General features: G+C 42.2%; 1 protein-coding gene across 1 annotated transcript in view; it reads left to right on the top strand.

The window, feature by feature from the left end:
- CPM (carboxypeptidase M) overlaps positions 1–13017 on the top strand; it is a 67285-nt gene that overhangs the window by 38566 nt on the left and 15702 nt on the right. Inside the window, exon 3 of the mRNA XM_010970484.3 lies at positions 2445–2542. Coding sequence (XP_010968786.1) covers positions 2445–2542 — 98 coding nt within the window. The remainder of the gene's footprint in view (positions 1–2444; positions 2543–13017) is intronic.

Below are 13017 nucleotides of genomic sequence, written 5' to 3'. Positions count from 1 at the left end.
AGGAAAAAAAAAATCTTGTTTAAATTACCCTCACCTTGGCAATCAGGCTTTGAAAAGTCAACAGTTTGTCCTTTGTGCATTCACTCTGGTGTAAGCCAGAGACAGCCAGTGTTCGTTGGAGAGGCTGGTTGAAAGCCCTCAAGAGGCTTGTCCTTCCAAAAGTGTTGCATGGATGTCTCCAGGTGTATGGGTTGGTTTTCATTCTTAGACTTTGTGCCATGGAGGTTATTCAAGGTAAGTGTCTCGTCTTGCAGTTCATTTAGGGGCCATTCGTGTGAAAATCGAGGCTGAGTTACCACCAAAGTACTTTTCCACTTAGGTTTTATTGGTTATTTCCCTCCTTCCTTAAACCAAATAGTACTGGATCCCCATATCAAGTCAGGTTTTTGCTGTCTTACCCTATTTTTTATATCACTGGTCAGCTGTGGCAAATGCAGTTATAAATATAACAATTGGTAAACAATATATGGAGATGATTCTGAATTTTTCCCCTTGCCTGTGAGAGAACTAGACCATATTCTGTACAAGTCTGTGGATATTCTACCTTGAAAAGTATTAATTGCTACAGATAAGAATTCCCCACAAGGAAACCTAAAGAGCTGGGTTTAATAGAAAAAAGCTCAGAAGGAGCTCTTCCTAGCTTCGCATGGAAGTGTTAACTTGGTGGAATTAAAGCCTCAGATGACCTGAGAATTGGTGCTGTTGGGGATTGGAAGGTTAGGTGGCTCTGGCAGGAAATGGATGTGGATGGACTGTGTTTGTCCACATGGCTAACTCGGAGCTGTTATTCAGAACCCTGTTCGGAAGTCAGGTCTAAAGCCGTCTGTAAAGCCCTGTGAGCCCCCTCTTTGGAAAAAATTAACCGTCTTTTCCTTTATTCTACACCCACGTGGTACCCTATACACGCTTCTGTGATCACGTCTGTCACAGTCTAGTGCAGTTACGTGTTTGCGTGTTGCTGTTTCCGCTAGATCAGAAACTTACTGGGCAGTGAGAGTGTGACTTATTTGTAGGGTCTAGTCTCCTGGTTAAATGTTCTGCACTGAACAGGTGGCATCTGTCAGATAAACTGCCTTTTGTGGATGTTTTCTGAGAATTTCTGCAGTTAACTAAGTGTAAAGCATGACCCTTTCAAGACAAATTTCCCTGTAATTGTTATAATAAATTAAGAATCAATGGTGAAAAAGACAAATCCAGTATGTACTTCTCCCTGGATTCCTAATGGCAACCAAAGATCCCCCAGCCCACGGGACCCCTAGATTTAGGGAGAACTACACCTGAAATTCTGTAGAAACCTCCTCCACGTTAGCCCATGAGCTGCTGTTAAATTCCTTCCCTGGGTTCTTGAGCTCCACAGAAGGCTTAGCTAACACAGGTAAGTGAGCTTGGTATCTAGGTGGTGGACGTCAAACATACATTTCCCCAGTCTTGAATTCTAAAGTGTTTGTATTTAAAAAGCCAGATGATTTTAGAATCGAAAAGAACCTCTTCACTTTACTGATTAGGAAACCGAGCATCTTGAGAGGCAGTTTTCGTTAGTGGAAGGTGCCCTAGAATTGAAGTCAGATAGGCCAGGATTCAGGTCTTGGCTCTGGAGCTCAAATCACAGCCTCTTACCGGCTGTATGTTCACAAGCAGTCTATTTAATGTTTTTTTGAAGATCGGTGTTTTCATTTGGGAACTCTGGTTAAAAGTCCATCTCACTGTGTCAGCACAAGGGCTCACTGGAGGTAACGTGACCCAGAGATGCAGCTGTACGTCTGCCCAGAGCAGATCTTCAGTGAGCTCTCGTCTCTGCCCTCCCCCACCCAGGTCACACCATCTGGCCGAGTTAGGGCTTAGAAGTTTTCTTTGATGTGTTGTTGGGATGGAATGTGGTTCCCAGGTCACATGACAGGACTCAGGCCCCTCAGGGACACTCATTGCTAAGAGGCTGTGTTACTTGAGCATTTGGATACCACACGATTCAGGTTTTACTTTAAAAACAATCTCCCTTCTGAGTTACGTGTTTCATTGCTGCTGCTTTTTTCACTTTCCTTACACTGAGAGTTAGGGCATCCTCTCAGTCAACCATCAGTTAGAATTTAAGCTGGTCTAATTATGTGAAGTAGCCCAATCGCTTCTATGAAGAACCAGGAACTCAGAGAAAACCACGTACACACTTTGGAAAAGTAAGATCTGTGGAGCCTTAATAAGTCTTCAGTTTTAAGTCTTCAATTTTGAAAAGTCACATTCTAGAAGAAGTTAAATATTTGTGCTAAATTGCAAGGGTCTTGGCTGGCAGTAAACTAAAAGAACAGAGGTGTTGGTCCCGTGAACTGAGGTTGTCCTGAAACATTTCTCAGGTGGGAGAAGCATGTCATTTTTTCACTATCCTCACGCTCCCAGAGTTCATTTGTCATTTTAAAAGACAACTCATTTCTCTATTTTTCTTCCCTGTAAAGGCAGAAACCTGTGGGTTCTTGTTGTGGGACGCTCTCCAAAGGAGCACAGAATTGGGATTCCGGAATTCAAATACGTGGCAAATATGCACGGAGATGAGGTATGTACGTGGCTTGAACATCTGACATGTCACCAGAGACACGTCCCCTCTGGTGTCTTGCAGTCTGTGTAAATGCTAAGGAAGCGGCACATTGTAGCAAAGAATCTAGAAAGGTCTTCCAGTGAGGCTGTCTGAGGGAATGTAAGGACCATCACAGCTATTTGGTTGTTTCCCCTGTGTGGGTAACCTGAGCTTGTTTTGTTGGGGGGCTTGAAGAACAAGGGTGCCCCAGCTCTGAACCTCCAGCCAAATCCCTGAACTCCTGCCTGGGTTAGTTTTTCCCACCTCCTGGTCAGCACCAAGGTGACCCAGCAAAGGAGCAGTATAATACTTGACCCCCAGATAATCAGAGGATTCCAACCAGCTCTCCAAACTTTTTTTTTTTTTAACATTTTTTATTGATTTATAATCATTTTACAATGTTGTGTCAAATTCCAGCGTTCAGCACAATTTTTCAGTCATTCATGGACATATACACACTCATTGTCACATTTTTTTCTCTGTGATTTATCATAACATTTTGTGTATATTTCCCTGTGCTATACAGTGTAATCTTGCTTATCTATTCTACAATTTTGAAATCCCAGTCTATCTCTTCCCACCCTCCATCTCCAAACTCTTAATACCTGCCTTTTTGAATACTTTGGCCACTTCCTCTTAATCTAATACTCAATGTTTTCAATGCTTTAAATTTAGACAATCAAGCTTAGAGTTCTGTCATACCCACCATTCAACACACTCTTAAATTCCATCATAACGTCTTGTCTCTTTTCCATCTTATCGGGGATAAACTCTATTTTTGTTTTGTTTACAATATTTTTTATTTTGCAAAATACCCTTTTACCACTTCTGCCTGCCCAGCCCTTCCTGCCAGGTGTTTGAAGATGCTCCCCTCTGTTTCTCACTTCACTTCCTCAGAGTATTGTAAGAATGTGACAGAGGCAGTTTTTTCTGTTCACTAGGACTCCGTACCTCTGGACAACCAGTGGGGGCGGGGAGGAGGTAGTCCCCTGTCTTCACAGTAAAAAACATTGACAGAAGAAGATGTAACACCTTATAAAACACACTCAACTTTAAGGAGTGCCAGCATGAATGCCTATTCCAATAAGTATAACCCACTGACTTGTGAAAACACTTCTAAGTGTGCAAGTGTGGGTGGCGGGCACTACTCAGACGCTGAGCCTGTCCTGCCTTCACCGTCCCCAAACCCAGGCTCTGCAGGAGCAGGACCCCCCCCCCCCCACCGTGTGACACACATTCTGCCTTTCCTAGGCACGCTGCTCAACCTGTCCTGCTGAGAAGGGGCGCTTCTTGCCGCTGGAGCACAGGTGCCAACACTTGCCTCCAAGAGAGTGGTTGGTCTTTGAACCTGATTTCTGGGTGGATGGAAGTTCAATCCTCCTGTTACACTTTTTTTTTTTTTAACATAAAAGCCTCTGATCTGAAAGACTTAATATTGCTGGGAGTCTGACCAAAGTTGTTTTTAATAAAACAACTGTTCATTACAGACAGCAGCCTCGGCTTCCTTTCCCTTTAGCTTATCTAGTCAGTTGATCAAGGTCCCATGGAATCCATTTTTACTGAATTCCCGGCACTTCGGAGGTAGCAACCTGCTGCTCAGAAATTAATCCTCTGAGCGGAAACTTCCAAAGATAAAGAAGAGCCCTTCACCTCACTCACCCCTGAGTTTGCTCGCACTTTCCCAAATTTTTGACATCTTGCCCTCCAGGTAGTTACTGTATCCCATCAAATCAGGGCTCTCTGGTTCACTTTGATTCTTTGAGGATGGCTAAGGACTGAGATTATGGAGGGGGAGAAGGTCCCAGTGAGTCTGGGGAGTGAGGACCTGAAGTCCTGTTGCCCTCTGTGTGTCCCAGCTGGTAGCAGCGTCTGGTGGCTCTGGGGGCCACTGAGAAACTTACTGTCCTGACTGTGAGATCTTGTATATTCTGCCCTCCTGGTGCCACCAGCAGCCGGGGAAAGTGATGGCTTGATGGCCTTATAAGGGTCACTTGGATTAGAGGGTCTAAGCGCCTTCCTCATCCTTCTTTCAATAGCGTTTTCAATAACCCAGAATTAAAAAGCAGCAGAGCTAACATTTGGGGCAGTGGTTCTTAACCTTCGGTTAGATTCTGGCACAGACTTTAAATACTGATCTCAGGGCCCATGGATCTTCTAGGAGTTTGTGGACCTTGTGCAGAGAATCCCCCAGGGGTTCTATGTGTACTGAGTAGCGTGGTGGACAGAACTGACCACAGTATTTTTACAATGTTTCTGCTTTTCCCGGGACCCCACCTCAGAGAGAGAGAGGGAGTGTGTGTGTGTGTGTGTGTGTCCCCCCCCCACACGTGGCCCCATGGCTAAATGACAGTGAGCACCAGCACCACCAGGAAGCCCCCACTCTGTTGATCACACACACCACTTCCCTCCCCAGATTCTCACCTTCCTTCATTATGCCTTCTTTTAGAATCAGATCTTTGTTAAATTAAAAATAACCTGTTACCATTACAAAATCAACGTATGTACATCTTAGAAGAAATACAGATAAATAAAAAAAGAGAACATCGCACACTGACCTATAAATTAGGACTCTTAATTCCTCATCACTGCTCCTTCCCGACGTTTGCCTGTGCGTGTGTTCGTGAGCACTTTCACCAAATGAGCTGTGCCGATTTGCCATTTGTCAGGCTTGTTCAGGTAATACTCTTACATGTCAGTAAATGTTTACCTATCTTTATCTTACATCCCACGTTCTGCTTTCCCCAGTCGTCCTCAAAACGTCCCCCACGTTATCCAGTCAGGATCCCTCCAAGATCGCGCGTCGTACGTAGTTGACATGTCCCTGTATCACTTTCAATCTGGCCATTAAAGAACCTTTTCATGGCGCTAGGCTTAACGAAGAGACCTTGATCCACTGTGTGTCCTGCAGAATGTCCCACAATCTGGATTTTTTTGTTTCCTTCCTTATAATATCATCAAATTTGTGCCTCTAGTCCCTCTGTTTACTTCAAACTGGAAGTTAGATCTAAAGGTTGGTGGGATTCAGGCCACAGTGCGTGTCTGGAACAGTGAAGTTGAGTGGACGTGGCCGCTGCTGAGGGTTCAGGCTCATTAGCATGGCTGCACTCAGGAATGCACAGAGCACACCATGCGTAGCCAGATCAACTTCAAACAGCCCATTTGCAGGTGAGAATTGTTACAAAGGAAGTGAATTCAAACCTCTTGTTTTGTATGACACTCTTCTTGTCGTCACTTTGCAGGGCGTGGGCTCACGTCCTCAGGAAGCCGCGTTGATCGGGTATCCCGGTTCCCTTGTTGCTTGACAAGAAGGGAGTAACAGTAGCCAACATTCAGTGAGCGTGGACTGCGCTGAGTGCTTTGTGGGCATCACTTGTTTTGCTCACTTCTGCAGAAGGCGTGTTTGTTAGTGCATTTACCAAGAAGGGAACCCAGGTTTTTGTTTGGTCCTCGGGGCCTGAGCTCTGAACTTTACCCAGCTTTGGTTCTGCCACCTTGATGCCCTCCACTGCCTTTGGAAAGTTCTGTTTTTCAGTGTTTTCCTTCTTATATATAGGCCTATGATCTATCTCAAATTAATTTTGGTTTGGATGGATACCCATCTGCTCCAGCCCCTTGTGATGAGGCTCATTCATCATGTGAAGGAGTAGCGACTCTTAGAGTAAGACGAGGGTGAATGTCTCCACCTCCCAGACCTGTCCCTTTCTCGTGCCTGCTGCCCGCCTCCCCTCCTTGATTGCTGGGGAATCACACTGGGCAGCTGACAGAAGGCGACCTGCCACCTTTGATAAGCCTTTGTCACCTGCTGTTCATGCTTTTTCAGAACGAGGGAGACATATTTCTGAGGTTCTAATCTTTCTCATTTTAGTAAGTCTGACAGGTGTTGTTCTTGTTTGTACACACATCAGCATGTCAGATCGTGGAAGCCCCGGCTGTAGGTTTATTTTCCACAGGCTTCTCATTGGTGGTGCTGGCACACCTGAGTCTAATCACTGCTTTTCTTCGGCAGGGATGGGCGGGGCTCTCTCCCCAGCCCTTACGCCACAAACATCCACGTTGTTTGGGAGTAGGGTTTGTGTCCGCCTTGCCCTCCACCCCCACCTCATTCTGCTACTGGCTGGCTTTGTAGTAAACTATAACCTGTCATCTAAAATCAGCTCTGCCGAACTCTGGGACCACATCCTGAAACTGGAAACAGCTAATACCCTCAGCCTAAACGTGGGTACAGGAGAGAAACCTGGAAAATCACTCCTTGCTCCTTCCTCAAGCCCTCCTGTTCTTTGGTGTCCATCTACTGTCCCGTGTTTTAAAAATTTTTGCAGGTAAAATAATTCTTATACTCAGGCAATCTCTAGATTGTTAAAACACCTATAATCCCTCTCTGATGGGAATACTGAAGTGAGGCATGACTGTGAGCTTGGAAATTTGGGTGCCTAGAGTTTTAAGCTAATCCAGTAACGGGCAAAGTGCAGGTCTGGAGGTCGGGTGCACAAAGTTCCCCTGACCGCAGGGCCCGTGGTCTCTAAGAGGTATGGGAGTAGGTACTCAGTATGAGTCTGTTAAGCTTAACTGAATTACCAATTCTGATTCTTTTTTTTTTCCTAGAGATTTTTTTTAAGCTTCTGTTTCTTAAATAACAATGAATTATTTTTACTCTGAGGGTTTATTTGGGTATAGAGTTTTGAAATACCCATATCACACTTAGAATTTCATACTTGGTGGCATTAATTTATAGTTTATTGGATTCCAGATATATAATTGAAAAGCACTGCAAGAATTTGGATAATAGTGATCATATTTTTCAACCTAAAAATAAAAGATAAAAGGTTTTAATACACCTTCTAGGTATAAGAGGCAGTTTTTGGGATGTAGGTTGTATGCCTAAATGTCTGTACTTAGATGCTATTTTAATAATTTAACATGACCAAGAGGATATAATATCCAAAATTAGGGCCTGTCCTGGAAAATCTTGGGATGTATAGTCAACATGCAATAGAGGTTCCAAACTCACTAAGACAAAACCAAAAATTAAAGCTTGCCACTTCCTGAGCCCTTTTTTCCACCACTCTCCCAGATGCCGACAAAATGTTCTCGGTTATACAACATGGCTTTGGATAATTAATTCTTTCCTTTGGGATCTAGACAGAACTAATCTTTATTCCAGAAGTATCTAATTCCTTTTACTCATGGATTAAATTCCTCATACAACTATCCTTTTTCTATCTCCCCCCCCCCTTTTTTTTTTTTTTTTTTGGTGAGCCTGGGCCAGGGTATCTAGATCCTGAGTCCTTGGCATGATCAGAATTGCTGGTCCCCACCCCTGTAAAAATGTGTTCAATAATGAAAATCCTTCCAATGAAGTAACGATCGTTTGTAGGTCTCCCCTCGCTAAGAACCTTAAGTCCTCATGTGTTCAGAAAGTGCCTCTGAATAGTCAGAACTTTGTAACGGATTTGGCAACAGTAATCACCAATCATTTATTGAGTACATGCTGTACCAGGAGCCGGGCAAGGTACCGGGGCTACAGGGAAAGCAGATACAAAGAATCTCTGCCATCAAAACTTAGACAGTGGAGTTTGGAGAGGGGAAGGGGTGGTCGTTCGGGGTCTGTCAGGCCGCCATAATGTATGTGAGCAGCATTAGGGTCGCAGAGGTGAGGAAAGTTAAAGGGCCACATAGGCAGGTCACGGAACCCAGACTGTGGGAGGCCACGGAAAAGTGGGCTAGGTAATGTAATATCTAGGCTAATATTTGAAGACAAAGGTTTTAGCCAGGCAATCAGACAAATGAATCAAATCTGTAACACACTTACGTGGAACCCCAGAACTGCCAGGCTTATTCCGCCCCCACCCCCTGCCCAAGAAGTTGCACCCCAGCATAGCATTTAAAAAACAGACTCCGCCATTAGGAGAGCTGAGGGTTTTGTGCTACCCTCTACCTCACTCTCACACCGTACACTACCAAGTCATGGACTGTTAACTCAAAAGTTTTTTCCAGTTGTTTACAAACGTTCTTAGAAGAGCTAGAACACCCATTTTTATCTGGCAAATTCCAACTTGACTGAATTGAAGTAAAGCTGGTAATTTATTTTCTGCTTTCTGGGTTACTGCCATTTTACCAGATGCATGATAGTGAGACTCCAGAAGCTGGTGCTCACCCAGCCGTCCAGTCTCTTCTCTAGGGCTTCTTGCATTAAGTCTACAGTCTCACAAAAGGAAGTGAGTGTCACATGACAGGCTGGTTAAGCCAATGGAAACTGTTTTGACCACATTTTCTTAAAGTTTTAGTCTCTCTAAGGTTTCATATTCCAAGACTTAATTTTAAATCAAGGGAGGTCCATACATAAAACATGAGTATTTGAGACATTTATATTAAGGTTGGGAAGAATTAATCTGAATAATATGTGCATAAATACACCATTACTCAGACAGGAAAATATGATCCAAGAAAAAAGGACTTAAACAGAGAAATTTCACAGGGAGTTAATCTCACCATTTTTTAAATTATCTGACTCTAAATTGATTCTTTATCATACTTTCAAGAGTTTTATTTCACCCTCTGCAGTTAAGAACTTGTGGTTTGTCAGTGTACAGGGGTTCCATTTTCTCCACATCCTTGCCAACATTTGTTATTTGTGTTCTTTTGATGATGGCCATTCTGGTAGGTGTGAGATGGTGTCTCATTGTGGTTTTGATTTGCATTTCCCCTGACATTAGTGATGTTGAGCAGCTCTTCATGTTCCTGTTGGCCATCTGCATTTTCTCTTTTGGAAAGATGTCTGTTCAGTTCTTCTGCCCATATTTTAAATGGGTTGTTTGTTTGCTTTTTAATTGAAGTACAGTTGATTTAAAATGTTGTATTAGTTTCTGGTGTACAGCATGGTTGGACTTGGGGAGGGCACTGTTCTGAGTGAAATAAGTCGGACAGAGAAAGACAATACTGTGGGATTATTGCTTGCATGTGGAATCTTAAAAAATACGACAGACTAGTAAATGTAGCAGAAAGGAGATGGACTTGCAGATGTGGAGAGGGAGGTGGGGGGGTGCAGGGTGGAGGTGGAGGATTGTGGGGAACAAACTGTCAGGTGTAAAGTGGGCTGCAGGGGTGTGCAGCACGGGGGCTATAGCCAGTGTTTTGTAATAGCTGTAAGTAGAGTGCAGCCTTTGAAGCTGTGAATCACTGTACCGTGTACCTGTAGCATATGGTATTGTATGTCAACTATACTTCAATTTTAAAAACATATTGTAAAAATAAATACATAAATAAAGTTAAAAAATTTTTTGTATTCAATTTCAGGAAGTTCAGAGTCTCCCAAAAGCCCTCCTATAAACTCTCTGGATTCTTTATGCCTTCAAAATACAGGGTTTGTCACAGGGAGAACAATCAGGAGCCAGGAAGGCATGGCAGGAGCACAGCATGGAAGTCTTAGGGATGGGAGTGCCTTTTGGTAAGAGCAGGCTTTCCCAAAACTGTCTGACAGAACATGGAAAATCTTAAAAAAAAAAAAAAAAGAATGTATTAAGTGTAGTTGCTGTATCATATGTGCTGGTGTACAGAGTGGTGATTCACAATTTTTAAGGTTTATACTCCATTTATAGTTGTTATAAAGTGTTGGCTGTAACCCCTGTGTTGTGCAGTAAATCCCTGTAGCTTGTTTTGTGCCGACAGTTTGTACCACTTACAACCCTACCCTTCTACTGCCCCTTCCCTCTCCCCACTGGTGACCCCTGGTTTGTTCTCTGTATCTGTGGGTCTGCATCTTTTTTGTGATGTTCACTAGTTGGTTAGACTTTTTAGATTCCACGTGTGGGTGATGTCATGCAGTATTTGTCTTTGTCTGACTTAATTCACTTAGCATGGTTCCCTCAAGTCCATCCATCTTGCTGCAGCATTCTTAAATATAAATGAAAAACTGAACATATTTGTATAGTTTTTTATATCATGTGGCAATGTGCCTTAAAGAAACAGTGTATCATACCTGATATACTGCACACCAGATACCACGACATATAGATGCGTGGTATTAAAATGTACCTTATTGGCAACATTTACTGAAAAAAAAAACACAAAAACCTTGTGATTTGTTTTGGAATATGGAGACAAACAAAATACCTTGATCACACCTTTGTTTCCTTGGAAGAATCATGATTTTATTGTTTTTATAAAAACAACATAGGTTGTCTTTTAAAAAGTGACACTAGAAAGATAAAAGGAAATAAAAATCATTCAGAAACTATCACTCAGAAACCACTATTAGTAGTATTTGCTAGACACCATTCTGGACATCTGTGTATTTCTGTAGTAAGAGAATGAAGGGAATCAAAGGGACATAAAATAAAATGTGTCATATTATATGTTATCTATAAAAGTATGAGATTTACTTTTACTTGAATTTAATGGAATAAAACTGAAGTGAAACGGAAGTAATGAGCTTGGTAAGTATTTTCTCAAAAAAAATTAGTTATCAGAAGAGTCTTCTAAAGTCAAGAAAAAATTAGGAAAAAACTTTGAAATTATAATGATTTTAAATATTCTTAAACTTTGTATGTCTCATGCCCTGTTGCTATGAAAAGTGAAATTAGCACTTTGAAGTCTTCTCTCCTTTTCTATCCTCCTTTGCCCACCCTGTTAAGTATAAACCTTAACTTTTTACCTTCTTGTACCCACACCACCCCAGTTGCTTAATCTGGTTAATTCTATAGCTTTATCACAGCACCTTACTCTTCTTTGTTTTCATTTGCTAGTGGGTGGATGAATTTTATTGCCAGCTCATGTCTTGAGTTCCGGCATGCTGAGCATGTTGGCTTCAGGCAGTTAAGGGGAAATTCACATTTAGAACCACGTGGGGACTGTGATGTGGTTCCCTCGGTATTTGACTTAGGATTCGGATGGGCCTCAGGTTTTTTCTGGTACATCCCTCTAACAGAACCATTCTTCAGTCTCCAGCCAGCATTTAGAGATCTCGCTTCCTCCTCCCTTCCCTTGACCTTTTTCTCTTCCCCAACCCCTTGCCAGAAGAGTTCCTTCAATCACGCTGTCCACATTTAAAGCCACCTTTCACAACTTAAGAGTCACAGCCTCCCACTTACACTCGTTTCAAGGGGAGCCGGTAAGTAGCTTCCAAATGTGTTTGAGCTTCCAAAACACTGAGTTGGAAACCCAGCGTGTGACTTACTTATTTTGGTTATTAGTTTGTAAGGACCTTTTTCAAGTGACAATTTTGAGTGTAAAAACAAAAATCAGTGGTGGAAGGTAGACGTGAGTAGGAAAAACTGAAGTCAGAACTGAACTCAGTTCCACTCTGAATTTTATGGCGACCTGTAAATACGTGTAATTTATGTAAATACGTAATTCATCTATTTAAAATTTTCTCAGTCGGATTTTCAGTTATTCTGTGTTCATTAGGATAACAAATTCATACAATGTGATCTTGCTTGCTGAGGAGAGGCATAAAGCATGGAACTGCTCATCTTCTGTCACAACAATGAACTCCTACAGTGGACTCATAACTGAACGTGCTCTTCCTGCCCACTGCCTGCATTTAATGCGTCAGCAGCCCCATCCAGATTTAATCACCCGCTGTCCCAATTTCCCACTTACTAACCCCTCAGTGGCATCTGATTATATGTAGGAGGTAAATATTCCTTATTTAGAGTCTTTGAACTCAGGATTATGGTGGAAAATTAACAGAGCCTAATCAAATATTTCCAGAAGGCTAAAATGTGAATTCCTTTAAAAAAATAAATAAATAAGAAAAATAATAGATCTCTCCCTTGGGGATTATAAAGCAAGATCTTTCACAGGCTTTCAGTTTCCCAGCCACTATTGGTACATAAGGTAATTTTAGGTGAATGTGACCATGTTTGTTTTCAGTCAGGCTTTTATTTTATTGTACAATTAGAAACATATGTAGCAAAAGGGTAATTATACAAAGTTTTTCATTTTTAATGTAAGTAAGAAGTAAGCCACTTAAAAGAAAATACAAACTAAATGATACTGTAGATAATATGCAGATATGGCAAAAATGGTGAGGGTGATGTGCAAATGAAATGTGAGAATGCAGAAATCAGAAATACAGAGATACGGTCAAAATTGCACAAATGTGCAAGAGGGGAATTTGGAAATAGAACTTGGAAATAGGGGAATATGGAAGTCAGAAACCTATTTAAATTGCCTGTTACACACTTGGAGTCTCCTCTATTAAAAGCTGCATGTCTACTGCAGGGGCCTTCCGTCTCTCATCCCCCGGGTCATGCACGGTGGGTTCTCACTAAGGTGCACAACTCCCCTGCCTAATTTCTAGCTCCCCACCCTCTCTCCACAGCGCCAGAAGGTACTTGGAAGACAAGCAAATAGGAAATATGATAATAAGAATAACATTTACTCCACTCTAATTCGTTTTTTTAAAGTAAGTTATTTACAGATGGGTACTTTGTTCAAAAATTAACTTAAAAAAA

Source organism: Camelus bactrianus, chromosome 12 (genome assembly GCF_048773025.1).
Source record: "Camelus bactrianus isolate YW-2024 breed Bactrian camel chromosome 12, ASM4877302v1, whole genome shotgun sequence".
Taxonomy (NCBI): domain Eukaryota; kingdom Metazoa; phylum Chordata; class Mammalia; order Artiodactyla; family Camelidae; genus Camelus; species Camelus bactrianus.
The sequence above is the reverse complement of the archived record's forward strand: the minus strand, read 5'-3'. Positions and strand labels throughout refer to the sequence as shown.